Here is a 23725-nt window from a genome sequence, read left to right as displayed (position 1 = left end):
GATATTTTATACATCTACTGGTTTAGAATGTCTTGTGTTTTTTAAGTTCAAAATGTTACTGCCTTGACGTAATTTTAGTTTGCATTGACTTTTTCTTTTTAAGGAATGGGAATGGAAGGCATAGGATTTGGAATAAATAAAATGGGAGGTAAGAAATTTAAAATGAAGTACAAATGTAATTGCTTTTAGGTGTGGTTTTCTCTGTTTTCCTCCCTCTTTCTTTTCTCTTAAGTTCTGCATGAAATTCTCACTTTGGTTTCCAAAAAGTTTTAGTCTTGAAATTACTTTCACAGTCGATCCTTCCAGTGGGTATCTTGGCTTTTGGGTCTGGCTTTCTCACTCACTGGCTCTGTGACCTTGGGCAAATCACTTCATCTCTCTGGACCTCTTTTGTTTGTGTATTCCTGGAGGGGGTGGATCAGACCAGATCAACTTTTTGAGGGCAGTAGCGTGCCCCCCCGCCCCTTAAACTTTGGTAACAAAGTTTCTGGCAGAAAATAGAAAATGCCCAAGATGAAACTTGTGAAAACAGTTTTCCTGGTCAGTGAAAGTAGTCTCTTAGGGGTGGTGCTGAAATGCGAATTCTCTTTCAGGCATGGAGGGGCCCTTTGGTGGTGGTATGGAAAACATGGGTCGATTTGGATCCGGGATGAACATGGGCAGAATAAATGGTAAGACAAGTGTTGCCTTCCTGCTTGCTCTTACCTTGTGCTGGCTGTTGGCTCTTGGGTGACCTTTAGGCAGCAGACCCATTTTAAAGAAATTATTCTCCCCTTCCAATTTTTACTGAATCAGATGTCTTAAAATTGCCTTAAATATCAGTAAAATTGTAAGTTTGTATTTCAGAAGCTATACTTAATAGTAGGTGAGTGTTTATTCTCTTAGTCACTAAACTCCTGAGATGTCCTGTGTTCTGAATCTTCCCTAGCAATTGTCCAATAAAATTTTAAAACTTTCTGATTGCCTGTTATACTAGGAAACATTGTATAGACATGTGTGTTTATGTTTTGCATACTTAAAATGGTCTCCAAGTGTAAGGGATTAGTTTCTTCGGCCATTTTGATATTTATGTCTCCCCTGGAGTGCTGGACTGATGGGTTCTTGATCATCTACTTTGATGACTTGTGAGCAGAGGCATTAATTTAGTTTCTACGTAATACAAATTTTTGTGTATTATCATTTAAATCTTACTCCCCTTCCAACCTCTTAACAGAAATATAATGATAATATTAATTATAAAAACAGTGTGTTTTCATTTAATCCTTGCAAGAACCACATGATGTGTAGGTACTGTTATCCCCATTTCATCAGAAACTGAGGCCCAGAGTGACTTGCCTAAGGTCACATGGCTTATAACATTGGGATATTGACCCGGGCTGTCTGGCTCCAGAGTCTGGCTCTTAATATGCTTTGTTCCTGCCTTTTAGAATTGCCCCTAGCACTGGCATCAGCCCCCCTCACCAGCAGAACTGTTGAGTGTGCCCTGAGCAACTTGTAGTCCATCTCTCTAAAATCCTCTGGGTGTGGTGGACTCTGACCCCACCTGTGGGAATACTGGTTACTTTATATACATAACATCTTTGGAATGGGAAGTCATTAAAGATTTGGGGTTAAACCTTTCTTTGCTGGTCTGTAGTAATGGATAATGTGGAGATAGTATAGAGCAAGCATACCTTAATAGGATTGACATTAACTGTCAGCTTGAAAAAGATACTTTTGATGAATAAACTGTTCTTCATGAGGTACCTTGTTCTAGATGATGGGGAAAAGGTGTAGGAAGGTCCTCATTCATGACTTAGGAATGAAGGGACAAAGGTCTGTGTGGCCGGTTGCTCTCAGGGTTGTCTGTGGTTTGTGTGCTCGTTGGATTTTTAATAAAAATGAGCACTGGAGAAGTCTGGCTTGATTAAGTGTTTACTCAGAACAGATGAGTCATTAGAAATGGGATTTGGGTTGTTACTTTGAGTAAACTGATGTGATTTAGAAGTAGATGGAAATGGGTTGGGAGCTGTGCTGAGCCATGTGGACAAAGTCCTGGTGACCTGGCAACTGGAATGAAGAAGTTATAGTTCTGGGCCTGGTGATTGAAGATTTAAAGTGCTGATTCTTGTGGAGAGTCACAGTGGAGGATGTGTCTTAGGTTGAGTCCTTAGATGTTCTGAGATACTGATTGGGCAGGATCAACTCTTAAAGCCCTTGAGTGCTGGGTCCAAGGAATGTTGTTTTGTTTTGTTTTGTTTTTTCTTTCTTTCTAGAGAGAGTGGATGAGGCCAGGGGACATGTTTGTTTGTTCCACTTATTGATGCATTCATTGGTTGATTCTTGTATGTGCCCTGATCAGGGATTGAACCTAAGAGCCTTGGTGCATCAGGATGATGTTCTAACCAACTCAGCTACCCAGCCAAGGCAAGGAAAGTTTTTTTTTTTAAGATTTTATTTATTTATTTTTAGAGAGGGAAGGGAGGGAGAAAGAGAGAGAGAGAAACATCAATGTGCAGTTGCTGGGAGTCATGGCCTACAACCCAGGCATGTACCCTGACTGGGAATCGAACCTGGGACACTTTGGTTCCCAGCCCGCGCTCAATCCACTGAGCTACGCCAGCCAGGGCGCAAGGAAAGTATTAATCACTGGAAAAAGTTGAAGATGTTTCAGATTTAATTTAACATTTAGTTGATGACCATATGCATATATTATAGTCACAGGTGCTGACAACATTAGACTAATTAGAACTTAATAAGATTCTTGAAGCAAATTAGTCAAACAGGAGATGTCAAATCTTGATAGAGTGGATGTAAAAAATTAATATTTTCATATATCAAACAATAACTGATTTGATGCAGTATTTTGCAGTGAAATAAGAACTCGCCTCTCTTTGGAGTACTGTGGAGTTCACACAGGGTCTCCTATTAAGGTCTGTTGACAATTGAGAAGATATGTTCTGAGGCCTTTGGCAATAACCTAAATGCCTGCACATGACTTTCTTATCTGAAAAGGGGTGGGTGCTGCCTTCCTCATGGGCTTATGATAAGGGTTAAAGGAGTACCGCAGAGCTCCATCTGTTACAGTACTACCCTGGAGATTCTTTTCTGCTCACCAGACATAGGCTTGCACAAGCTACCTACCGTATTTTGGGGACTGTAAGATATGAACCCCGCCCCCATTTGGGAGGAATAAGGATTGCTAATGTGCTGTTCAGTTCTGTTTGCATTGGCAAAATATTATGTTATTAAATATTTTACCACTTTTTTTTTTTTGCTTCAAACTTTTTTTTCTAGTTTACTCTAAAACTAGGTGTGTCTTACAGTCCAAAAAATATGGTACTTGGATTGATTCAGACTATGAATATAGAGTCCACCATTGCCAAAATCTGCTGCATCTCCTTATTTAATGTTAGTCTCCTTTCTTATTAATGCTAGCTAGCCTCCTTCCGTATCTCTAATAGACTTCTTTACTTCATTGAAAACAGGGATATAACCCTTTTTTTGTTGCTTTGCAGTAAAAGGTGTTCATTATATAGCACTTGTTTACCTGGTAGTTCTAAGAAGCAGGGATAGTGAACTAGGTTTTTTTAGCCCTGTCTGGGTTGCTCAATTGGTTGGAGTGTCGTCCCATATACCAAAAAGGTTGCAGGTGAACATCCCTGGTTGGGGCACATGTGAAAGCAAAACTGATTGATGCTTCTCTCACGTGGATGTTTCTCTCTCCCTACCCTGTCACTCTCCCTGTTCCTCTCTCTCTAAAAATAGATGAAACATACTCTTTGGTGAGGGTTAAAAAAATTTTTTTTTTTTTTTCCGAGAACCTCTTAGCATGCGGAGAAAAAGGTTGTGATAATGCATTTTAAATCTTGCTTTAGCTGAATGTATAAGAAGGCAAGTAGCCAGTGATAGGAGTCATGAAAGGCTTTCTCAAGCAGGCAACATCGGTGGCAGGGCTTTTTCCATAGAAGCTAAGACCATTATTTTTATTTTTGTATTTTTTGTTTTTTTATTGCCTGAAGTTTACGGTTACGGTAAAAAGTTTTGTGTGTGTGTGTGTGTGTGTGTGTGTGTGTGTGTTGTTTTAAAACACAAGTGAAATCCTGACTCGTGTGGCTCAGTGGGTGGTGCATTGTTTTCAGACCAAAAGGTTGCTGGTTCTATTCCCAGTCAGGGCACATGCCTGGCTTGTGGGCCAGATCCCTGATTGAGGTTGTGTGAAAGGCAGCTGATAGTGTTTCTCTCCCTGTCTTCCCCTCTTTCTAAAAATAAATAAATAAAGTCTTTAAAACACCAGTGTGGATGTCTAGAAGCAAGGCCACTCACTATTCTTCTTACAGAGATAATGACCCTGTGTCAGAGAACTGTCCTTAAGCTCCTTATAGAGTGTACAACTAGCTCAGTGTCCATGCTGACAGCACTTCCCAGGAACATTGGTTTCTGGTCTCAGAGGGTGGAGTTTGAGGCAGTAAGACCTTTGTTTTTAAAAGATATTGTAAAAAATAAATGCTCCTGCTGTCAGCATATCCATTCCAGTTGTTGGTAGAGAAATCCTATTATATTGGGGGCGTGTGTGTGCGCGCGCGTGCACATGCGTGTGCATATACAAATAGCGGTGCTTGCGTATTACAGCATGGGCTTTTACTTGAGGGTTGGGTTTCAGCCTTCGCTTTGCTTCTTACTGAGCATGTTGTCCTTGGTCAAGTTATGAAGTCATTTGAACCTCAGTTTCTTTGTAAAGGGGCAGTGGTGGTGGTGGAGGGTAATGTAGGTATGTGGGCTGGATGTGAGGATTCCATGAAATGGTGAGGCATATGGCAAGAGCCCCCGAGAAGTACCTGCTGCTACTGGCACATAAGCAGGCTCTCCTGCGGCCTGCCTTTGATCCAAACATGCTCTGGGTGCTGCCCCCCCGCCCCCCCTCGCCAGTTACTGCAGTACCGGGTGCTCAGCGTGCCCAATGTGTACCTGTAATGGGAGTTGTAAATTAGTCCTCTTTCATGGACTAAGGTAGGTTTTCAAGGATTTGGTTGAAGTGACTCTTTATTTATTTATTTATTTATTTATTTATTTTAAGGAATAAAGGATGAATGTTGGTTTCCTATAGAAAAACTAAATAATGCTGGTTTGGTGGTGGCTACCATGTGTGTCTGTAAGTTTTTTGTTTTGTTAATGTGTGAAATATAATGGTATTCCTGGAAAGGCCTAGGGTAATATTTTTTTCCACAGAGCTGGAGCGTGGCGTGGGTGGAGGATTTGAGAGAGACTTTGCCAGAAACGAGATGGGAATGTCTCGAAGCTTTGGAGAGCCCCTTGGCAGAGGAATGGGTAAGAAGGCCCCCTGGGCCCTGTGCTGGCAGGTTCCACCCCCTGGGGGTGCAGGTACATCCTGATGTCGGAGGTTTTTTTTTTAAAGGAAAAGTCTGCTGGTGTTACTTAGCCTTTTTTTAAATTGTGTGTTTTATAGACCTAGATAAAAACTTCTGGTCCTTGGATTTTTTATTGCTATCCATAGCACTACTTTGGTCTTTGCAGGTGGCTTCTTGGCCCACATTGGTATGAGGTTGGTTTGCTGGCTGGGGGAGTTGAAACTGCTGCACTTATGTAACTGTGGCTCACTAGTTCTGGTGAAGATTGTCAAGGTCCTGCCAAGTAGGTTGTGGGCCTCCTTAGTCCAGGGTGCTGTTCCAGTCAGCATGGACGGCATGGTGTGCTTTGAAAGAGATTGGTGAACCAGAGAAGTGGTCTGACATTGGAGGACATGGAGTATTGGCTTGTTGACATGCAGAGAAACTCTTTTGTTTTTGTTAGGTTGCAAAGCAGTTTTCTTTTTTACTTTAAATGGGCATCTTCCCCTGTTTTGAGTTGAGGTTTTTCTGAGACTGTCTGTTTAATCCTCCTTCATTAGTGTGTTGCAAGGAGATTCCTTGACTCAGAAGTTTTTCTCTCAAAGGTAATTTAGAGCTTGGATTTCCCCCTGCCCCTTATCTGTCCTTGCCCTGTCCTCCATTTTCACCTGTTTCTCACCTTGTACAGAGCAGATAAGAAGCTGCTATGTTACAGCCCCAGAGTGCTTAGCCTCTGTCTTTATGGGACACTATGGGCCAGGTGTGAAGATCTTGAAGCTTTTTCAGTCTAGTTTGTATAAGCTGAGCTGTTTTAGAACATATGGAGGCCATAGAAAGTTGTCATTCAGCTCATTGGTGAGACAGGATTCTTAATTTTGTACATTATTTCTAGGACACCCCCCCCCATCATCTTTGTGTTCTTCACAAAGATCAAAAATTACTCCCTCAGAGTAGACACTTTTTTTCTTTTAATTTTTATTTATTGATTTTGGAGAGAGAGACATAAATTTGTTGTTTCACTTACTGATACAGTCACTGGTTGATTCCTGTATGTGCCCTGCCTGGGGATTGAACCTGCTATCTTGATGTATCGGGATGATGTTCTAACCAATTGAGCTACCTGGCCAGGGTAGACACTTTGATGGAGACTTTTGTTTCACCTTTTTCCTGGCTGTGGTTAGGTAACTTGAATGACTTCCTCACATTTTACTAGACTGGTAGTGAAGATTCACCCCTGCCCCCCACACTTGCTCGATATGACCTTCATTCTCAGTTATTCAGTTATTCCAAAGCTTTAGAATTTGGGGGTGAGTTCATAATCCCTATGTGACTAGGACAGTTAAAAGTTTCTTATTGCCATGGTTGATTTTGTTTCTGTGTTTCAAATGGTAGAGCATTTTTTTAATGTTTTAAAATTATTGTCATTTGGCTGCAAATACCAATTTGTGACCAGCTGTGGTGAGAACAAGATGGCACATGACCCTGCTCCCACGGGGGCTTTTTTCTGCTTTAAGTCCTTTATTCTTTGTTGCTCTGTGGTACCTCTCTGTGATGACGCTGTCAGCCCCGTCCTGGTTCCTGCAGTGAGTGGCACAGTGGATCTGGTGAGGGTACTTCAGGTGGCAATAGGAAACTCGTTCTGTCCTGACCTGGATAAAAATGTCATTGGCAAGCCTCATTCTCTTCTGGTACTTTGGCACCTTCTGTCTGATCAAGCCTGTCATCTGTCGTAAAGCTTCCCAAAATGATCATGGGCAAGAATAAGGGGGTCATTCTGGAATTCCCTGCTTCTACTTGTCATCAGACCCAAGTTAGTAAAGAGTCTTTGTATCAAGTAAAATATTTGTCAGGTTTTTAGAGTAGTTACCTGGATTGGTTTTCCTGTTTTTTTTTAATTTTATTTTTTGTGTTGTTTATTTGACAGTTGAATCATTTTGGTACTCCCTTCTTTTGGAGCCTCCCTACTCAGTGTCCCTTTTCTCCTGTCAAGGCAGTTGATCTATACTTGGTGCTGCAGGAAATATCAACAGATATGTGGTCCTTCACCTTGAGAGATATGGTGCAGCTAAGGAGACAATGCTGAGTGGCTCAGGTTAGCACTGGAGGTCACTATATCCAAGTGGCCTAGTAAGGGAGCTGGTGGAGGTGTTGATTCCCTAGGTCCTTGGCTGCCATGTAAACACCACACACAGGTAAAGGTTTTCTTGCTGTTCAGATTTGAAAAAGCACTGCCTTTGAAGGCTAATAGGTGCACACTGCGCAGAAAGCCCTGGATCTGAGCAGGAGATGTGGTTTAAGCCAGAGGTTCAGCATAGGTAGAGGGTGTGTTGGCAGACCAGTGTTGGTTGGGTGCAGAGGCTTGGAGGTGAGGGTCTACCTGGGACAGGAAGAAAAGATTCAAATTGGGAGTCAGAGCAGGGAGGACTGTGAATGAATGCCCATGAGAAGAATTTGGCCTTTTCTCTTTAAATCAGTGGTGGAACCATTGTGAAGTTTTTGCAGGGAGTGGTTTGATCTAAGTACTGTTCTAGGGAAGTGATATTAGGGCCTGGGCCTGCTGAGCAGGATCACAGACTTCACAGTAAAATAAGCCCTATACTGTTCTGCAGGCTGGATGAAGGTGTATTATTTCTTGGTGTACTTTATTACCTCCTGCCTTTAGCAGGTAGTTGCAATACTCGAAACAGCTGTATGGCAGGGTTTAATCTCTTTGTGGTCATGATCATAATACTTGATGGAATCTGTGGGTATTGCCTGTGTTAGTGAGCACACTTCCAAGACCAGTTTGGGGGTGGCACAATGCAAGTTTCTTAAACATAATGAAAGACTGAGAAGAAACTTTTAAAAGTTACCACTAATGATAGCATTTTACAAGCATTAAAGAGTTTTGGGTGAACTGTTGGCAAGCACGCAGCAATATTTTCTGTCTTGGACGGTTGGGTGTGTTGGGGTTTTATTTTCTTGAGGCTTTGTTTGTCTCTTAGTCACTATCACACCCAGCTCCTTCTAAGGGCCGGTGGGCTCAGTTTGCTGAAGCTGTGCACGGCTTGTTAACTAGGTCACATTTCTAGTACTGCATGCTGGTGGTTTGCAGGGTTTGGGGCTATAAGTGTAGCTACAGCTTTAGTCTCCTAACAGTGAAGTGTTGGTTGGATTTGGGTGGGTGGGTGAGTGAGTGCAGGCTTTAGTCTTTGAGTACTGAGGGTCTGGACCAGCTTTTAGAAAAATTGCAACTGGCCCCATTCTTGCTCTGACTTTCCAAATTCACTTCATGGTGTATACTGGCTCCTAGCTCTGCTGGGCGCATTCCCAGATGCCCCTACCAACTGGGCCTCAGACTCTGGAGCTATGAGGGCTCCTCACATCATGACCCATCAAGGATTCTCCAGTTATCCAGTAAAATGGTCTTGTCTGTGTGTGTATTTCTCAAACCCCCACCCCTTTGCTTTTTAAATTTCTTAGTAGTATTCATCTGAAATCTGTAATGAATAAATTTTTATTACCATAGAGAAATTTGGCTAATTATTTTTTCTTCCTGATTTCCTTAGAAATCCTAAGTCATGCACTGAAGACAGGAGAGATCATTGCAAAGCAGGGAGGAGGTAGGAAATGCTTAGTTTTGCTGTTTTGATTTTTAGAATAGGCTGTTATTACCAGGGATAGTAGAGTGTAGTGGTGAAAAACATGGGCTCTAAAATAGACTGCCTGGGGTGGGAACCAGTTAATGCCTGGCTGTGTGACAGTTGGCAAGTTACCGAACCTCTCTGATTTTTATACTGTAAAATGTGGATATAATAGTACTTATTGCCTCATAGGGTTGTTGTGAAGAGTAAATGAGTTAATACATATAAAAATGTATTTACCTAAGTGCTCTGTGACTTATTTTAGCCATTGTCATTATTATAATGTTTTCACATAATTTGGGTGTTTTGTTTTCAATACTATAAAATTGTAAATGCCTAAAAGTAAGTGTTTTGCCTGGTTATAAAAATATGCCACCTGATAACAAAAATGCTTATTAAAATATATACATGTACTCATAAAAAAACCTCAGGAAATTAGGAAGAAAGTAGATATCTGAAATCTCATTACCCAGCAATGAATGCCTGAACATTTTGGAATATAGCTTTCCATTAATAAACTTTTTAAAGTGGGTACTTAAAACAAAATTTACTTTTTTCAGCCTGATTTAGCTTCATGGCTCTGAGCATCTTGCAGTTTTTTCCTTGGTGGCTCAACTTCACTGGCACCTTCTGTGGTGGGCTGGTGTTTCCATGTGGGCACTATTTCTTCCTAGTTTCTCTGCTGCTGTTGGTGTCTTGGGAGTGGGGGTGGTCACCCTCATTTCTGATGCTCTTGGGCACGCGACCTCCCCTCTCTAAGTTTTCTACCTTTTTTACAGTTTTTGAGAAATAACTGATCTGAAAGTCTAATATTAAAGTTGTGCATGTATTTTGCCACTTGGTATTCTGTTATTCACCTAAGGTAAAAGGTATGGAGAAGGGGAAGGACATATGCCAGGTCACAATATTGGTCAGTTAGAGAATTAGTTACAGAAACTGCTCAGTTTTCTCTTTTTAATTTGCATCTTGGATTGGGCCGTGGCTCAGCAGACCATTTGCAGAGAGGCTGGTGGCGGCGGTGGTGGTGGTGGTAGTGATGGTGGTGGTGAAGGTGAAGCTTGAGTGAGAGGGCCTCACAGGCTCTACATGTGGATAAGCAATGGCTCGTGGCCCTGGTGGTGGAGCCCAGATCCTCCTTGTCCAGAGTTGAAAGTGTCACAGAGTCACTGTGCACTGCTGATTTGCCAGCATGTGTCCAGCTGAACTGTGGCTATGAGGGACGGAGCCTAGGCCTCTTCCAGAGTCCACTCCCCGGTGCCATTGGCTGCTTTTCCTCCAGAACCAGCAAAGTTACACACAGGTTGGATAGCAGTTTCCCTGATAGAGAAGGTTCCCTGCAAGTGGCTGGCTGTGTTCATTTATACACAGAGGATCTATGTTGGTGATTGTTTTCTTAACCTCCTCTTGCTTACATGGCTATATTAATAGCTTCTCTATGCCTTGGAGATGCTAAGGAAATGCAGCCAGATTGGCCACCAGCAGGGCACCTTAGAGGGACAAGTTGGAAGAGGATAAAGGTGGTGAGTGATTTTGAATTGTCATGATGTAAAATCCATGACACACCGGGTGACCATCTGAGAGTGGCATTTCTGAGCTTTCCCCCTGTGGTGATTTCCTGGTGTCTGGTGGTAGGGAAACTGCCGAGTTCTCAGGAATTGAGAGCCATGTCTCACAAAGTTTGTTACAAGTACTAGCACTTCCGAACTAGCACTTCCGAATTAACATGGACAACATTGTCTACACAAGTCCTCTAGGGTGGGTTTTTTCCTTTTTAAAATTTTATTATGGCAATTTCAGCTATGGCACAGAAGTAGGAAAAATTATGTACTTAACTCATTGCTCAGTTCTAAAAGTTGTCTATTTGAAGGGTGTCTAAATGGTAAATTATTGTGGGACTTAGTTTCTGAATTATGGGTGAGCTTGTGAAGTGCTCAGGCCTTTGCACCCAGGTCACCATCCTGACACAAGTCCCTTACATTTGTCTGTGTTTTGTGTCCCTCTTTCAGGTGGAGGTGGAGGCAGTGTCCCTGGGATCGAGAGGATGGGTCCTGGCATTGACCGCATTGGGGGTGCCGGCATGGAGCGCATGGGCGCAGGCCTGGGCCATGGCATGGATCGTGTGGGCTCTGAAATCGAGCGCATGGGCCTGGTCATGGACCGCATGGGCTCCGTTGAGCGCATGGGCTCCGGCATCGAGCGCATGGGCCCACTGGGCCTCGACCACATGGCCTCCAGCATTGAGCGCATGGGCCAGACCATGGAGCGCATCGGGTCTGGTGTGGAGCGCATGGGTGCCGGCATGGGCTTTGGCCTTGAGCGCATGGCCGCACCCATCGACCGTGTAGGCCAGACCATTGAGCGCATGGGCTCTGGTGTGGAGCGAATGGGCCCTGCCATTGAGCGCATGGGCCTGAGCATGGAGCGCATGGTGCCCGCAGGCATGGGGGCTGGCCTGGAGCGCATGGGCCCTGTGATGGATCGCATGGCCACCGGCCTGGAGCGCATGGGCGCCAACAACCTGGAGCGCATGGGCCTGGAACGAATGGGCGCCAACAGTCTCGAGCGCATGGGCCTGGAGCGCATGGGCGCCAATAGCCTGGAGCGCATGGGTCCTGCCATGGGCCCTGCCTTGGGCGCTGGCATTGAGCGCATGGGCCTGGCCATGGGTGGCGGCGGCAGTGCCAGCTTTGACCGTGCCATCGAGATGGAACGTGGCAACTTTGGAGGAAGCTTCGCAGGTTCCTTTGGTGGAGCTGGAGGCCATGCTCCAGGGGTGGCCAGGAAGGCCTGCCAGATATTTGTGAGAAATGTAAGTGGATCTTCAGGAACCTCTCGGTGGTATGCACAAAGGGAGGGGCGAGATAGGTAGTGGGTGGGACTGAATGGTGGCAAGTCAGAGTCAGAGGTCATATCCTCAGAAAAGGAGCTGAGTGGCATGCAAGTCTACCTTGTAAATCTCCCCAGAGTTTAGTTCTGGTAGGATATGGGAATGTGAGAGCCAACAGTACTATGCAGCAATAATAGTGGGTTCTGTAAACCCACTGGGCTACTCTGGCTGCTAGATGGAACAGTGAGCTAAAGAACTCTATAGTTTCTTTTTTTTTAATTTGTTGATTTTAGAAAGGAAGGGGGGAATCATAGAAACATCAGTTTGTTCCATTGATTTATACATTCATTGGTTGATTCTTGTATGTGCTTAAACCCACAACCTTGGCATATTGGGACAATGCTCTAACCAAAGAGCCACCCATCCAGGGTCGAGAACTCTAGTTTCTTTTCTTTTTAAGATTTTTTTTTTTTTAATTTTTATTTTTATAGAGAGGGAAAGGGAGGGAGAAGGAGAGGGTGAGAAACATCAATGTGTCAGAGATACATTGGTTGGTTACCTCTTGCACACTGCCAACTGGGGACCTGGTCCGTGCAACCCAGGCATATTCCCCGACCAGGAAGCTAACCAGCGATCCTTGGGTTCACAATCTGGCACTCAGTCCACTGAGCCACACCAGCCAGGGCAATAACTCTAGTTTCTTGATTGATCCCTTGGCTTAAAGAGCTACTAAACCTTAGCATGGCAATACAGAGGGAAAAAATTATTTGTGCCAAATTGACCTCCCTTAGCTACTGTACTGTGGTTCTGTGGCCTGAACCACAGGCAGCTATACATTCTGTTCTCTGTATGATGCTCCCATGGACAGAGAAAGCCACAAGGGAGTGAATACCAGCATTTGGTATGCTGGTTTAGAATCCCATTCCAGACCAACTTGTTTGGTTCTGTTGATACCTGTTTGAAGGTCAGCCAGTTTCTCTGTGTCACAGGAATTCCTTTTAAGTCACCTTTACATTAAATGATGATGTTTATGTATTAGGATTTGGTTGAATCACTCATCAGTCTCTTTTTTCCCCTTAGCTCCCATTTGATTTTACTTGGAAGATGCTAAAGGACAAATTCAACGAATGTGGTAAGTGTTTGAGAAAGGCTTTCTAGGTGCTTCCAAATATTGTGGCTTCAGAAATCTTAGCTTGTTGATAATGCATTTGAGTTATGCAGTGAACCTTCCATCCTAGTCTTAGCCACTTTCTATTACTCTAGAGGGCTGATGGGAGTTGCCATTTTTCTGCCTATGCAACTATTCAAGCAGGTTATTGAGTTTCCTGTTATGTGTCAGATTTTTTAAAATTAATTTTATTCATTTTTAGAAAGAGGAGAAGGGGGGAGAGAGAGAAAGACAGACAGACAGACAGACAGACATCAGTGTGTGGTTGCCTCTTGTGTGCCCCCTACTGGGGACCTGGCCTGCAACCCAGACATGTGCCCTGACTGGGAATTGAACCAGCAACCCTTTAGTTTGTAGGCTGGCACCCAATCCATTGAGCCACACTAACCAGGGCTGTGTCAGATACTTTTCACGTGTGTTCTCATTTCATCCTTAACGTTTTTTCTCCTTTTACAGTTTTTGAAAGGAGGTAGAGTTTCCCCATTTTACAGATGAGTCTGGCAAAGTCACGTGCCCAAGGTCACATGGCTTCTAAGTAACAAACCTAAATAAAATGAATACATCTGGGACAATGAGATAAGGTTACTTTCCACCACAGTACCTACTTGGGTTATGCCCCAAAGAGCACTTGCCCAGCAGGTCCCATGGTCTGGCTTTGCAGGCTCTGGGTACACAGTAGCTTGTGTGTATGAGACTAAGGGTCTGTGATTGTGGTTTCCTGGCACACCACCTGGTCACACCAGGCAACCATTCTGGAAGGCTCACTTTGTGGCTGAAAGGAAGTTAAGTTGTCTGTGGGTGAACCCCCATCCCTCACCCCTACTACTTCTCTTCTTTTACCATGTCAAGTGGAGGCCAACCCCTAAGCTGGAGTCCAGGTGGTTTGCTGGATCGAAGCTTCCGTGGTATTCTCATTTCCTATTTCAGTAGTTGCTCAGATTTCACCACGGTTGCTGCTTGTCCTGGTTCTCTCAGGTCAGCTATTGAGACATAGCCTGCCTTTTTGACCTCTCTCCCCACTCCTTAGTTTCCACATTGTGGTAGATACTCTGAAAAGTCAGAGTGGATCATGCAACTCCCCCTGGCCTCAGATATGTGGAAGTGACTCTTGGACAAGAGAAAAGTCCACACTTTTGGCCCTTTTACAACTCGGTCCCTTAGTCTGCATTCATCTTTCTTCTTTTTCTGAATCCTGAGTTGCAAGTGCTGTTCTCCACAAGTGTTCTGTTGAGAACTGTTATCAGCAAATCTTCCTCTTGAATTTAACTCTAATTTCAGAACTTTCCCCTGAGAAGCCCTCCAAGATGTTGATTTAGGATGCTCTGGAGTTGTAGTTCCCTAGCACTGGCTACACTGTCATGTCCTTGCAGTCAGTGAAGTGTAAAGCCTTGTGTTTCTGTGGCTCTTCTGTGCATTTGTTTCCACAGTGCTTGACACATACTGGGATACTTAATCAGTGCTTGAATATCTGAAACTGCTTTCTAATTATTACACAGCTTATATTTGGACAGTGCAGAGTGTCCATCATATTGGTGATGGCCTTGTAAATGCGTTGGTGTGGTATATTGAAAATGAAGCCTCTGTAAAAATTTGCATATAAAGTTGGATTCACGCAACCCTCCCCCTTTTGTTGGTCAGTTCTTCAGAGTGTAGAAGTCCTGCATTTGTAGCTGTCAGTAAGGCTTATCATGGGGCTTGTCAGATTGTTGACCTGTTGGCAGAAGAATGGCAATTGGGTTGAGAGCTGTTGTAGCTGGGTCCCAGCCACTGTGTTCTTGGGCGTTCATGCACCAGGCACCGGGGCCACTCTCCCTGTTAACTAAGCCAAAATTCACAGGTGATTTGGACTGAGTGGAGCCCAGACTGAGGCTGAGCTCTGGTTTGCCTGATGAGTTGTGGTCTCTTCTTTCCTCTCTGTGCCCAGGCCACGTGCTGTATGCTGACATCAAGATGGAGAATGGGAAGTCCAAGGGGTGCGGTGTGGTTAAGTTTGAGTCGCCAGAGGTGGCTGAGAGAGCCTGCCGGATGATGAATGGGATGAAGCTGAGTGGCCGAGAGATTGACGTTCGAATTGATAGAAATGCTTAAGCGGTTGCCTTTTTTAAACATCAATACCAGACCTCTGAATTTGTATTTTTTTCTTGTTAACCATTTTAATTTGTTGGCTGGATGTATAAAGATGTTTAAAAAATTCAGTTGCTTTTTGGGGTAATTTGAATTACTTTTTTAATGATTGGGGTTCCATTTGACTGTTTGCATTGAGATTGCAATGTGCGCAATTTTTTTTGTAGTTGTGGCATCTTGTTGACATCAAATATGACTTTGATAATAAATACCAGTTCCTGAAAGCTGCTTGCTTTTTTGTGTGTGTTGTGGGGCCACCACCCGAGGGTTGGGGGCAAGAAACAACTCATATCCTTTCTGCCCTCAGAGCTATGAGCACCAAGAGCCTTATCGCCATTCTTCCTTGGCTGTGTGCCCTGCCGAATTAGGAACTAACTCAGTGGAATATGAATCCTGAGTGAATTTGAATCCCTTGTGCTGATGATGGAGCACTTGACTGTTAGCTGTCCTGAAAGCCGTCCAAGTCCCCTTTCTGTGCAGTTTCTGTGAGGGGCACAGACACTGCATCAGGTCCATTTCTAGGTTGGCTTCTGTCTTAGTCTGCCCTGGATGCTGTAACAAAAGTACTGCAAGCTGGGTGGTTTATAAACAACAGAGATTAATTTCTCACAGTCTGGAGCCTGGGAAGTCCGAGGTCAAGATGGGCTGCCTTTATAAGGGTTTTAGTAGACCTAATTGCCTCTCAAATTGGACATTGGGAATCAGGGTGGAGGGATGCGAGGGACAAATATTCAGTTCAAAGCAGCTTTTCTTTGGTAAAACCATGCAGGGTGTGAGCTTCTGAGCATGTTTAGTCCTACAGAGGTTCAGGCTGAACTTGATACCTGGGCTCTGTCAGAACTGGGTTCCCCTGCCTCCCTGTCCCCCTACCACTGCTAAAATGTGACCTCATACATAGGTCCACTTGGGCTAGGCAGTTGTTTGCAGCTGGTCACTGTATTCATGTGTCCCTCTCCACCATGGCTGGATGCTGATGGAGATCTGATCACACAGACACTCAAACCTTCAAGTCTAGCAGGGTACTAGTTTTCTTGCTGCTCTCTCCCTGCCACACTTTTCTCCTTCCTGGCTTTTATCCCTGAGGGGTGAGAACATGAAGGATGGGGTCAACCCCAAAGACCCCCAAGTGTTTGATCATGGCTCTACTGTGTGCCAGTTGGGAGGGAAAGAAAAGTAGCAGTGATCATTTTAAAGGGGCTCTATGGTTCATGTACATGGTCAGGTGTGAGCCTTGGCATTTCTTTTTATTTATTGATTGGCAAGAGAGTACATTGATTTTGTTGTCTCACTTAGTTATGAGTTGCATTCACTGGTTGCTGCTGCTTGTATGTGCAACCAGGGGGTTGAACCTGCAGCATTGGTATTCCAAGACAATGTTCTAACCAACTGAGCTACCCAGCCAGGGCAGCCTTGGCAGTTCTTTGACTTTCAAGCTGGGATCCAGGATTCCTGGGTTAGTGGGTGGTTGGGCTGGTGAGTTGTCCTGGGTCCACACACCTGCTGATCTTACCGTCCTCGAGGGAATGGTTGGCCTTCTAGAGGGTCTGCAGAAAAGGAAAGGCAAATTCCAGTGATTCCTCATAAGCAGATAGCAAGCAGCCCCGTGCTGGAAGTGGGGTTTTCTCCAACCTGCCCAGAACATCTACATACCCAGGAAGGCCACATCGTCATACACCTCTGTTTCCCTAGTGGAGAACACAGTTGGGTCAGCAGAGATCACCCCTGGGTCCATTAACCCTCCCTACCCCCTCACCCTGCAAATCACAGCAGCACTCACAGGGGCAGCAGTGCTATTCTGGGCACATAGCCATCTGCAAAAAGAGTAGGCATGGGTGAATTCTTGGCTGGGCAGGGCAGGGCCTGTCTCCCCAGGGCAGCCAGCCCAGCTCACTCACACTTGCCCTTGGTGTCCCGGCAGAGCATCTCCTCCTTGTTGGTGAACTCAATCACCTCCAGGATCTCTCCACGCCGGATCCCCAGGTGCTTGCCACCCCCACGGCGTGTCTTGGCATTGGGGTCAATCATCATCCTTGTCTGAATCACGATCTCCCCCTCAAACTGGGGAGAGGCATGTTAGATCTGTGGCTATGCTGGCTTCCCACCCCGACCCCAGGGGCCTTGGTCAAGGGGACTGAGCCCAGCCCCCCTGCCCCCTCTCCCCAGGGCTCTTGAGTAGCTTGGTGTCCACACCTTGAACTTCTTCCGGAACTCCTTCTCGGCTTTCTCCGCCTTCCGGATCTGCTTCAGGGCCTTAGGGTCCACAGGCAGCAACTGCTGTGGCTGGAGGGCTTTCTCCTTCCTGAGCTCCCCAAGGAATTGGGTGCTTATGAGCAAGATGTACTCCTCAGGGGGTCCCCTTCCACCACTGTCCCAGAGCTCATCCCCTCCCTGCTTTGCCTTGAGGTACCTGAGTTCAGGGTCTTGTGGTGGCTTCCTCGGGGGTTGCTGGATGGGTGGCACTTCATCTGGGGGCAGTGAGAGCACCGATTAGGGCAGGGGCCATCAGCTTGGCCTCTCTTGACCCTGGTGGCTTGATCTTAAGTGAGCCTTCTGTCAGTTCTCTGGACATCCCCTCATTCTGGCCACACCCCCACCCCCGCCCTATCCACCCGTCCATCCTCTCCCCAGGCCTTTGTCCTGGGTTGTGAATTCTAATGGATGCCTTCCATTTTCTTAACTCCTGCCACAGGCTAGGCATGGCAAACACTGTTCACTTTCATTCATTTCAACCCTCACAACAACCTTATTCATGACAGTAGACAATACTGTCGTTTCCAACTTGCTGATGAGGAAGTAAAAGGCTCTGAGAGGTAAAGTAACCTGCCCAAAGTCACCCCGGCGGTGGTAAGTAGTAGAGAGGCAGGATTTATTTGAATGCCTTAGAGGCCATTACATGCTTTGAGCAGGTTGGGTTGTGGGAATTGTAATGAGATTTGGGTCAAAAAATGCAGCAAAAGCATTTCCTGGAGGCAAATGAAGTCAGCCTCTGAGAAGTGGCTGATGGGGTGGGGTTCTTGAACTGACCTGGCTGATGATGCAACTGGACTGGGAGGTGTCTCCCAAGGTGAGGCAGATTTCCTGGCAAGTGACCAGCCTTCCAGGTAGGAGGTGTTGGTCATGGGACTGACTGACAGTGAAAGCCTCACAAACAGGTGAGTAAAGCCCCCAGCTTTTCACTGTTGTCTCGGAATGACTCTAAGCATCTTGACATTTCAGGTCAGCAGTCTCTTCCATTGAGTAGCCCACTGAGGGTATTTTCCTGGTGCTCTCATCCCTTTAGACACTGAGGTTGCCTGCAGCCTCAGCCTGATGCTCAAATGATGGTGCCATTCATTGTCCCACCCAGAATACTCCCTCCAGGTGCTGCTACGTCTTCCAAAGGCTGCCCAGACCAGGGATGTTCACCCATCTGGAAGCAGTCTTCATAGGAGCACCCAGGGTCCCTACAAACGCACTGCAGCACAGAGCACACCACTGGGCACTATGGTGTGGGTGGGTTTGGTGCACCTGTGGCCCAAGCTTCCTGGCAATGTGACCCAGAACAGGCCCTTTGGGGAAGGCAGGCTCCTGTAGGTGGCTTGCTTAGATCCTGGGAAAGAGCTGGGCCTGGTTCCCAGCTGTGCAGGGAACCTTGGCAGTGGAGCAGCTGCTTGTAGGAGTGAGGTGGAGAGTAGGAGGGTAGACTTGAAAAGGACATACTGACAGTAGGCTCCACACTGCCTCAAGAAGGGAAAGATAAGGGAATTGCAGTATTTGATTAGAATCTTGAGGAACAATTCAATGTAGGGACAGTGAGCAGAGGTGGAGTTGTGCCTGGTCTGGTTGGGGTTGGGGAACAGGGAAGTGTGGGCCAGGCCAGCAAGGCTGCTGGAAGTTGAGTGTTCCTTTCCCCCTCAGTGATCCCCAGAGCACAGCCACAGAACTCCGCTGGAGCGGAAGCTAGAGAGGCCCTGTCAGGAAGCTCTGTGCTAACTGCTAATGGAAGGCTGTTGCAAGCAGCCTCTGGGGAAAGCCTAGGAGAAGCAGCCACAGAGGCAGCAGACGTGGGTGGGGACTGCTAATGGGGAGGAAGAGGTAGTACCCTAAAGACACCCCTGGTGGAGGGTTCTCTCACATGAGGCCCTTCTGAAGCCAGGGAAGCATGGAAGCAGGGGGCCTGGGCTCCTGCATACTGGCAGTGTGAGCTGGGGCAGGTAGCTTCTCTGGTCCTCAAACTTCCACATCTTTAAAGTGGGCATGACAATGCCTTGGGCATGGGATTTTGCAGATTCCGTGACACACATGTAAAGTGCTGGTGTGGAAGCCATTTTTGTTTTCGCTCAAGTTTGGCGAAGGCATTTAAACCTGGTGCTGGGCTGGAGGCATGGGCCTGATAAGCCAGTATACTGCTCTCCAGGAGCAGAGACTGGGCAGAAAGGAGAGAGAGAGAGAGAGAGGTGTGAGGACCACACCCTATGTCCAGCCCACATCTTTTGAGTTCCAGGCCCAAGTCCATAGGCACCTCCAACACAAAGGTCTGTAAGAGAACCTGGCACTTTCCTTCTCCTGAACTCAGGGATGGCTTCACTTTGTACCCAGGTGCAAGGCTCCAAACTTGCGCCTCATCCATGCCAAGCTCGCTTGCTCCTTCTTGCCCCTGCATAATACGCTGCCAAGTCTTCTTGCTACTCTTTACTTGACTTCCATTGTCATCTTGGGCCACACCTCTGCCCTGGCTACATTGAGCTCGCTGGCTCTTCGCCTCTGTGCTGCCAGTCACCACACTGTCCCACCCACCAGGAACTGATGTGACCCTACTGAAAGGGTGGTCCTTCCCTGCTTTCCCTTACACCGTTAGGGAGCTGGATTGGTGATCTGCCTTAACACCAGCAGTGTGGCAGAAAAGGCCCTTGCAACAAATGGATCCCAGGCACCCAGCCTGGCTGGGTCCACCCCCACCACCAACAAACCTTTGCCCTTGGGGCTGGGACTGGAGTCTGTCACCTCTACATCATCATACAGCTCGTAGATCTCTGGGTCCCTGCAGGGATATCTGAGATGAGGGCCTTGTTCAGCCAACGACCCTCGCCTGTGTCCCCTCACTCCCCACACTCACTTCTGGATATCCGTAGGCTGTGGGGCCCAGAAGTGGATTCCAGCAGAAGAGCGGGCCCTCCGCAGAGCTGTGGAAAGACAAGCGCAGGAGGGACGCTGGCACAGCCAGGGAGCCTCTGCCCCTCCTTTCGGCCTGGGGCACCCTGACCCACCTGTGGCTGCTGCTGCGGGCCTCTGAGAGCTCAGGATGTCCTTGAGGCCTGGTGGCCTTGGGGGTTTGACTGGAGGGGGTCCCAGGCTGCTGACTGGAGGCAGAGGCCTTTGCCGGAGTGGATAGCCGGGTTTGAGGCCCAGCTTTGATGCTCTACTGTGAGTGAGAACTGACCTCTGCTGCCTAGCTCCAAACCCAGGGCTCAGTGGGGACCTGGGGCTGGAGGCTGCAACAGCCAACAGCAGTGAACTCTCGGAAACAGAGCCAGGCAGTGGGGGCTTTCTAGTAGGATCCCCAAAGAACTCCGCTTGAAGGGACTTCTTGAGCAGAGCATTGGGCTCAGGCTGTGAGAACTTGCGGGGGGTCCCCCGGCCCCCAGGTTGCAGGAACTTTGGGGGGAGTAGGCTGACTTCGGGCTCTGAGGATGTCCTGGGGAGGCTGCCTAGCTTGTGCTGCAGGGGCTTAGCGGGTACTTTGAATTCAGACTGCTGTGGCCTCTTGGGAATCACACAGACCTCAGGCTCCGAGGATGTCCTGGTGAGGTCACCAAACTCAGACTGCAGGGGCTTCTTGGGGAGGTCACTCAGCTGAGGTGGTGGGGTCTTTTTTGGAGAGGCACTGAGGTCAGGCTGTGAAAAGCTGGAGCGGGGCTCACTGGGCTCAGGCTTCCTGGGGGACACCTGAGGCTGCTGGGGCTTTGTGAGGAACCCACTGAACTCAGGGTGTGGGGGCTTTTTTGGAAGGGTACTGAACTCAGGCTTTGGTGGCTTCGAGATGGCCTCACTGAGCTCAGGCTGCCAGACCTTCCTAGGGGATGTACTGAATTTGGGTTCTGTGGGGGGCCTGGTGGGGTTGCCAAGGTCTGGCTGCAGGGGCTTCTGGGCAAGTGCACTGGGCTCCAACTGCAAGGCCTTCTGAGGGGTCTCACTGACCTCAGGCTGTGGGGGCTTCCCGGGGAATGCAGTGGCCTCTAGCTGTGGGAACTTCTTGTAGACTTCACAGGGCTTAGATTTGGAGGGCTTTTTGGGAAGATCAGCAAACTCGGGCTGTGGGGGCTTTTGTGGGAGATCAGCAAACTCGGGCTGCGGGGGCTTCCTTGGCACCGCACTGAATTCGGGCTGTGGGGGCTTCCTGGGGATATCAGTGAATTCGGGCTGCGGGGGCTTCCTGGGCACTGCACTTAACTCGGGCTGCGGGGGCTTCTTCGGGAGATCAGTGAACTCTAGCTGCAGAGACTTCTTGGCAGGCTCACTGGGCTCAGGCTGTGGAAACTTCTTGAGGAGTTTCTTGAACTCAGGCTTTGGGGATAGTTCACCGATCCCAGCCTGAGAGGCCTGGAACTTTGCTTGAAGCCTCCGGAAGTCCTGATGGCTCCCCTGCGGGGATACAGGCAGGTGGGAACTGATCCACATGGGAGATGTGGAGAGACCCATGTGGAGACACATGGACATGGTCATAGATGTACACTGCCCTCTCGTGTTCTTTCAATCGCCAGGTCTCCAGTCCCTTCTGTTCTAATTGCAAAATACACCTGGAATCCAGCTACTTCTGTCTGCAGGCAGCACTGTCACCCAACAGAGGCACCTTCTTGTTGCCTCCTCCTTGGACTCCTGCTCAGCCTCCACCTCTGATTAGTACCTTTACAGCAGCCAGCCAAAGCCTGTTAACGCTGAATTTCCAACCTCTTACATTGTTTTTTAAATGTGTGGGGAGTGACTTGGCTCATTCATCACTGTCCTCCCAGGGCCTGGCGCACAGTAGGTGCTCAGTAAATATTTGTTGAAATAACACAGAGGGCACAAAGTCAGTGTGACAGTCACAGACTCCCATGCAGACACTCAGGAACCTGGAGGCAAATGTGGGTGCAGGGTCTCTTACAGTCCCAGATGCCTGTGTGGATGGCTAGGGATACCCAACAGTCAACATTGTCCATGAGAAGTGGCAGGCAGGCCTCAGAGTACAGGCATGGTCAGGCATAAAGCCTCCTATAGCACATGTGGTCTTTCCTCAATACAGTGCCACACCATTGCTCAGACACAGGCACATGCACAAACTAGGCCAGACCTGTTTTGATGACAAGTTCACTGGAGGTGGCCCTGCCACAAGTCTCCTGGCCATGGCTTCACCTGGGGTCAAGGAGATGGAGGGAGGGAGGGGAAGGTCAGAAAGAAACGCATGGCCTCTCCCCCTGCTTGTGCTTCTTTTCCAACCAGAGATAGTGAAAAAAGATGGCAACTCCTGCTTGAAGTGCCTCTGTAAAAGGTCTCCTACCTCCAGTGGGTTGTAGCAAGGGCTCCCAGGTGACCCACAGGGCCAGAAGGTCATGCCTAGGGTGACTGGCTGGGGTGGGGACAGGCAGTGGGTGCCTAACCCACTTTGTTACTCACAGGAAGTCCCTGTGCTCACCCTGGCTGTCTGTTACCAGGTTGCTGTTCATGCTCACCTTGGGGGAAGGGAGTTGGTTTGAGCAGTCCCACCAGTCCCCCTTAAAGAGTCGCAAGCTCAGTCTGTCCCAGAGGTGTGTCTTAGCCACTTCCCACTTCTGGGCTTTTGTGTGGGTCATTTCTGTTTCCCAGATGGTTTTTCTCTGCTGCTGCACTCTTGGAATATGCCCCCATTTCCACCCATGACACCCCTTGCTTCCAGCCAACGGGGCTCCCCAAGGGCTTGGGGACTCACCATAGCGGCAGGCAGGTGATCACAGTGAGAGTGGAACTGAGCTGGGGCTGCTGCTTTCAGGAAGTGGATGTAGCTTCTGCTCCACAGGCCCCAGGGTAGAGAGGGCAGAGGAGGAAGAAGAGGAGGCGGGGACAGCCTGGGCTTGTCCTCAGGTCCTGTCCAGAACCTCGAGTTTCTGATCTGCCTGCTACTGTGTCTGCACTTTAGGCATTGGAGGTCAGCACATTTACAACAGTCATTGGTTTCTTGGCTGTCTGCTGTTCTCCTCCCCCTCAGTTCCACCACATGCCCTGCAAACCTCTGGGCCCCAGGGAGGACTTGGCGCCAAACCCTGAGGAACTCCTGCCAACAGAGGCAGGCTGAGGCCACCTTCTGCCGGGGCCTCCACAGGGCGGGGGATGGGGGTCATTCTCAGTGGAGAAGGGGTATAGTCTGCTTTGGGCGGGAGACCCCAGTGTCCTTCAAGTGTGGTGGGCAAGGCCCTTTTGCTCCTCCTTACCTCATCTGCCCTCCTCATTTCAACACTTCCTTGTCCACTTCTCAGCTCTGAGCAGGACTTCCCTATTGCAGGGGCAGATGTCACATGGGGCTGTGGATGGCCCACTGGGATGGCAGATTTGGGTGGGGTGGGTAGGTGGCGAGTGTCCAAGACCTTGGCCCAGGACGGGGAGGGAGTCTGAGGACACCCCGGTTCCCAGTGCACAGAAGGTGGGTGAAAAATTGAGACAGTTG

At 47.7% G+C, this 23725-nt stretch overlaps 2 protein-coding genes across 8 annotated transcripts in view; one reads left to right on the top strand and one right to left on the bottom strand.

Annotated features, from left to right (window-relative positions):
* HNRNPM (heterogeneous nuclear ribonucleoprotein M) overlaps positions 1-15293 on the top strand; it is a 44278-nt gene extending 28985 nt beyond the window's left edge. For 3 of the 7 annotated variants that reach the window (XM_045850534.1, XM_045850531.1, XM_045850533.1), the window contains 7 exons: positions 104-148; positions 594-671; positions 5209-5307; positions 8876-8929; positions 10957-11759; positions 12858-12909; positions 14870-15293. In XM_045850534.1, the coding sequence (XP_045706490.1) occupies positions 104-148; positions 594-671; positions 5209-5307; positions 8876-8929; positions 10957-11759; positions 12858-12909; positions 14870-15033 (1295 nt within the window). In that variant the 3' untranslated portion in view covers positions 15034-15293. The remainder of the gene's footprint in view (positions 1-103; positions 149-593; positions 672-5208; positions 5308-8875; positions 8930-10956; positions 11760-12857; positions 12910-14869) is intronic. The other 4 variants (XM_045850536.1, XM_045850530.1, XM_045850529.1 and 1 more) reach the window with 3 other exon arrangements.
* A 1187-nt stretch (positions 15294-16480) lies between these two features.
* On the bottom strand, positions 16481-23169 carry PRAM1 (PML-RARA regulated adaptor molecule 1). The gene is made up of 10 exons (XM_045850561.1): positions 22994-23169; positions 20316-21690; positions 20165-20231; positions 20019-20089; positions 17477-17534; positions 17260-17368; positions 16965-17127; positions 16847-16880; positions 16720-16754; positions 16481-16613 (listed from the first exon to the last, which is right to left on the bottom strand). The coding sequence occupies exons 1-10, from the start codon at positions 22994-22996 to the stop codon at positions 16576-16578; spliced, it is 1953 nt and encodes a 650-aa protein (XP_045706517.1). The 5' UTR covers positions 22997-23169; the 3' UTR covers positions 16481-16575.
* Positions 23170-23725: the final 556 nt, after the last annotated feature.

This window comes from Phyllostomus hastatus, unplaced genomic scaffold, assembly GCF_019186645.2.
Source record: "Phyllostomus hastatus isolate PE091 unplaced genomic scaffold, TTU_PhHast_1.1 phas_contig_81, whole genome shotgun sequence".
Classification (NCBI taxonomy): Eukaryota; Metazoa; Chordata; class Mammalia; order Chiroptera; family Phyllostomidae; genus Phyllostomus; species Phyllostomus hastatus.
The sequence above is the reverse complement of the archived record's forward strand: the minus strand, read 5'-3'. Positions and strand labels throughout refer to the sequence as shown.

Excerpts from the sequence above, each read along its gene's own strand:
- PRAM1 (XM_045850561.1), bottom strand. Across the intron at positions 20,232-20,315 it reads GCCCGCAGCAGCAGCCACAG|CTCTGCGGAGGGCCCGCTCT; the intron begins GTGGGTCAGGGT and ends GTCTTTCCACAG. Across the intron at positions 16,881-16,964 it reads CCGGGACACCAAGGGCAAGT|ATGGCTATGTGCCCAGAATA; the intron begins GTGAGTGAGCTG and ends CTCTTTTTGCAG.